This window comes from Olea europaea, chromosome 1 (assembly GCF_002742605.1).
Source record: "Olea europaea var. sylvestris chromosome 1, O_europaea_v1, whole genome shotgun sequence".
In the NCBI taxonomy this organism is placed as follows: Eukaryota; Viridiplantae; Streptophyta; class Magnoliopsida; order Lamiales; family Oleaceae; genus Olea; species Olea europaea.
This window is the reverse complement of record NC_036237.1, coordinates 11,412,489-11,417,749: the sequence shown is the minus strand read 5'-3', so window position 1 is coordinate 11,417,749 and position 5,261 is coordinate 11,412,489. Positions and strand designations below refer to the sequence as shown.

The 5,261-nt window shown below is 32.7% G+C and overlaps 1 protein-coding gene across 2 annotated transcripts; it reads right to left on the bottom strand.

Annotated features, from left to right (window-relative positions):
* Positions 1–457: 457 nt before the first annotated feature.
* On the bottom strand, positions 458–3,652 carry LOC111394029 (late embryogenesis abundant protein At5g17165-like). Of its 2 annotated transcripts, none has more exons than XM_023019819.1 (2): positions 3,447–3,652; positions 458–962 (listed from the first exon to the last, which is right to left on the bottom strand). In XM_023019819.1, the coding sequence occupies exons 1-2, from the start codon at positions 3,557–3,559 to the stop codon at positions 704–706; spliced, it is 372 nt and encodes a 123-aa protein (XP_022875587.1). In that variant the 5' UTR covers positions 3,560–3,652; the 3' UTR covers positions 458–703. The 2 variants fall into 2 exon arrangements, with proteins under 2 accessions (XP_022875587.1, XP_022875591.1); XM_023019823.1 differs by lacking the exon at positions 3,447–3,652 and adding an exon at positions 1,059–2,744.
* Between the last annotated feature and the right edge of the window lie 1,609 nt (positions 3,653–5,261).

Below are 5,261 nucleotides of genomic sequence, written 5' to 3'. Positions count from 1 at the left end.
GTATTAATTTTTTAAATTCATCGATTTGGGTTAGATCGAGTTTAGTATAATTTTAGTTTATAATGCGTGACCCAACCTTATTCAACTTCAAATTTTATTTTTCCAACCAACCCCAACCCAAACCGATCAACCAATCAATTGATCGGTTTAAATTGATTTTTGCCTAGGCCTACGTCGAAAATTTATGACCGAGAATAACTTATCAAAATATATCTCCTTCTTACTCTTGTTTTTTCAATGACGACAAAAATACCGTCAGTTTGTGATACCTTATCTTATCCTCAATCTAGGCTTTACCACGAATGGAATGGACATATCATTAGCATTAAACTTAATCCATTTAGGATGCTGTCCCATATGCCTGACTCAGGTTAACTGATTTTTCATAGTTAACGTCACAGTTATCTGGTTCACAAATTGAGAATCCATAGCCACTATTTTTGCAAAAGAATAAAGGGGCAAATAAAAGCAGCCAAATTCTTTCACAAAGCAGGATACTGATATAAAATCCAACCATAAATACACAACTTAGTAGCAACAACCTTAGGTTAAAGGCGACTTCAGGCCAGTTACTCACAAGATTATAAACATAAAGCAGTTTTATTCCACTGTACTATATATAGGTATATATATGCTAGTCACACAAATATAGCCTCCACGATGAAGTTATTTATAGTAGGACAACTCCAGCTGTTTCTGCAACTCAAGGATTGGGCGGTTTCTCCAAATCCTCGAGAGGGCGGAAAAAGGCCTTCTGTTCCAGAACCGAATCTTCACCACCACTTGCAGTTATAGGGGAACCTGCAGTTGGGTTGTGATCAGTTTCCGGGCCAAACACGCCAGTCTGCGGGTTAGGAGCCCAATATTTGTCAGATTGGGGTGCGATTAAGTCATCTGGTACCACAGTAGGGCAGACATGCTCCTCTGGGTTCTTGTCATAAACCGAAACGTGCACACCCCTCCTACGAGTTGAGATAAAATCGTTTTAAGTTAATAATCACCCAGAAATACATAATAGAAACAAGAATAAAAGAAGAAAAAGGATCCAAATAATGCACATAGCATTTGTTAGTTTCTTCCAACCAAACTGAATTTGACACCCTCTATCCCTAATCTTGAAATTAAATCTAGAGAACATAAAATGAAAACATACCAAAAAATTGAAAATTATATAGTAATAAACTCTAATGAGAGGTTAGTGAAACGTAAAGAAGGTTTTTGTTACACTTGAGAGTATTCAGTGTCCATAGGGTTGGGACAATTGTCACATGACCAGCAAAAATCCAATCATGAGATATGGACTAGCCACCAACCAAGCTTTATCCCTTTAATAATGAACATAGAACATTTCCTATACTTGATGTTTGATATAGGGGGAAAGAAAAGCTGTGAAGTGTAAACGACCAAATATATGCACAAAACAAACAAGGATGATAACTTTTCGTTATCCGATGGTAATGTGGTCCACATGTGAAAAAGAGGTGGGGTCATAAAATTAATTATTAGAAAATGTTCAATTCAAACAGGAGACTCAAAAAATATTTTTGTTGTTGAATTGTAAGTAACTCCCTTATTTAATCTGGAAGCTAAGATTCAGCCATCAATTTAGCAGTTCGGGAAGAGATATAAGACCTTGATTCGAGGACTAAGATCGAAAAAAAATTACAAGCTTGCGACCACAGAGTAAATTAGTTCTAGTTTCAAAAGGGGAAAAAAAATGGTATATTCAACCCATTTTGATTCACAGAACAAATATAATCCCACGTACATTTATCAGATATGCACAAATACAGGGAATTATTAGACACAGAGTTTATGCAGTCAAATTAATTAACATTCACAGATTGTGACGGTAACGGCAACTATTATTGAATTTATATATAAATAGTTATCTAGTAATTTCTTCAATATTAGTACATATGAAGAGCTCTAGACTAGGCATCTAAGCACGAATGAACAGATCCAATGAAATCATAACAAATGTTTTTGCTTCAAAAAGGCACATTAACTCCAACCCACTATCTGTCGAAGTGCTAGGCAGCACACACTTTTCTTAACAATTGATGTGGGCCATGTGTCGCACCTAATTCACCTTTATTACCCTAAAAGTTGTGTGTCTAGACTTGTTTAACATAATCACAAATCTCCAAACACAAAGAGGTAATCTTTAGCATTACATCACAAATAACAGAGCTTGAATTTATACTACCTGGCTCAGGAAAATCCCCATCTAAGCACAAAATTTAAGTAATTATTCCGATTCGGCAGATTCCCATTGCGAAGAACTAGTAAAGAAATTATTCATAAATCTCAATTAACTTCAACATATTGGGCCACTCATTTATTAATATTATGCAAACAAAATACATAAGTGTTAACGGTAACACATAAACAATTATTTTTTAGTTAGTTTTTAAGGAAATGAGGGAATACCTCCATAATATACCGCCTTGGTTCATACTTTTATTTTTATTTTTTTGACACCAACCATGGTTCATGCTTTGCTTATAAGTAATTAAGTTATTTATTTTAAAAAATACGTATTACTTTATTTTCAAGATATGTTCACGAAAGTAACTGGAAATAAAAATGTAGCTACCAAACATGCTCATAGGTGGGCACAACGTGTCAGTATCAACTGTAACCCACCACTCACGAAAAGTAGAATTTATTATATATTTTGGCTAAGAAATATCTCCAAACATCCCAAGACTTTAGCCGGCCAAAATTGGATTGGTATTCAGAAAATGGATGTAAGAAGGAAAAAAAAAAAAAAAAAAAAAAAAAGAGCAAATGATAAGCCAACATACTAAAGTGTGAAAAATTAATAAAAAAAAATCCTGTAGGATAATGGCGTAAAAAGTGATTTCCAATTTTAACTGTAAATAAAATAAGCCCTTGTTTGAGCCCATCTTTTTAAAAAAATACATTTTTAAACAATATTTTGACATCATTTTAATCATACATTATTCAATAAAATAATATTACACGAAAATCTAAAACTTTTCCTTATTTTTTAAACACACATTTCACATCATTCCACTGTTCAAAAATACATGTTCTTGATAAAAGGCTAAATAATTGAACAGGAGAGATTATTGGACTACCATCTTTGAAAATGGCAAAGTTACTATAAAATTAAGCCCAATGAATTCAAAACTCGCATGGATTTTAAGTCTATGAGCGTCTGTGTGCAGCGTGCACACTTGAATTCTGATCGCCCAAAAAATTTCTCTAAAAATACCGCTCCCACTCTGAACACACAGAAATTCTTCTTCGATTATGATATATTCCGGTTTTATAAACAGTTTCCGGGATCCAGAAAAAAGTATTTCACTGAGTCCATAAGATCGCTATGAATTAATTGTTAAATTATCAGAAATGAAACACAGTAAACTCAGTAGTTAAATTTCACCATGAAGCTCCAAAATACAGTGTGTGTATACCTCAGAGAGAGAAAATTGATTGAAAATAGAGTAGAATCACGCGGAACGATCTGGCTCACAAATCGCTTTCCGAAGCTTGCCAGTTTCAAGCTCTGCAATTTGGCTGCTGCCATACAAATTACGTACCCTTTTGGAAAGGAAGATAAATCTATCAGATTTTAGAGAGAGAGAGTAGAAATACGGAGCTTATGTTATTTTCAAAGAATTATGTGATAAACCCACGTTCTTATAGAGGGTTGGCGACTGCGTGTGTGAAAAACTCTCTTTTCCCGGGTCTGAACCTACTCGCCCGTACTACGGATCCTCACAAGAAAGGACCATTTGGACATTCTATAGCTCAATCTGATTTAACTAAAAACTAATTTTTAGTAAATTTTGATATAAAATATTGTGCTTAAAAAAAGGAAAAATTGCAGGAGCAGTCTCTAACATTTTCATTTTTTACAAATTTTATCTTAACCTTTATTTTGTGTCGACGAAGGTCCCTAACTTTTCATAAATATGCATTCGAGGTCCATCTGGATAGAAACTGTCCGAAATACTATTAGTTGACCTAAAAATTTCCTTGAATTATTTGCTACTGTGACGATTTTATTGGATGTTGATACCTTTTTGAACGGCATTTTGGACAGTGTTATTGGATGTTGATTCATTAATTTTCTTGGTCAACTGACGATATTTTAGACGATTTCCATCCAACCAAGTGGATCTCAAGTACATATTTATTAAAGTTTAGGAACCTCCCTTGGCACAAAATGAAGGTTAGGGTAAAGTCTGAAAAAAAAAGGAAAAGATTAGGAATTGCTACTACAATTTTCCCTTAAAAAAAATTAATATATTATATGATTTCTATAAAATATGTGATAAAAAATGAGTTTGATGAAGAAACCAAACAGTGACTTAATTTTATATCGTTCAAGTTCACATTCATCCTCTTTGGTAAGTATATATATATATATATATATATATATATATATAACTCATATCACTTATTAAATTTTTAAGGGAAAATTGCAGCAGCGGTCTCTAACCTTTTTATTTTTTGTAAACTTTGCCCTAACTATCATTTTGTGCCAGTAGAGATTCATAATCTTTCATAAATATGCACTTGAGGTTCATTTGCAGGGAAACCGTTCAAAACATCGTCAATTGACCGGGAAATTCATATCGTTCTATAATTTTTAATCAAAAACTAATAAAATTTTGATTTTTAACACCACCAAGCAGGGGCCCATAAATTAATTGCATGTTTGGCCAAACGTGAAAAAAGTACATATTACTTTTATTTTCTTTACTGTACATATTTAGAAATTAGAAAGGAACCCCTACTCTACGTCTAAAAATGTAATTTGACTTTGATTAACGAAAATTAATTTATGTCCTGAACTTGCTTATTTATTAATCGTAGACTTTTTAAGCTTAGTAGCAACACTGAAATTGCAAGAATAGTTAAATGTTGTGACATTGTGATGATAATTTTTCTAGATGATAAGATTTTTTGTTCGCAATAATTGTCCTTTTTAATTGTGTAATTTATACAAAATGTTATATTATTTGTCAATTTTTAATTTCATTGTGACCGGCCAATTATGCATTATATTAATAACAAATCATTATTCAGTGAAGTTTAATTTCAAATGCTAACCTTTTAATCGTGGAGTAGAATAAGTTTGTGACGGCATTTTATCCCATTATATTAATATTATGAATAATGCTATCTTCAACCTACGAATTTAAGGGGAAAAAATAATGATGATAGTTGAGTACTATCAGTACGTCACGAATTTTGCGTACAAGGAGGGATTTCACAAAGAA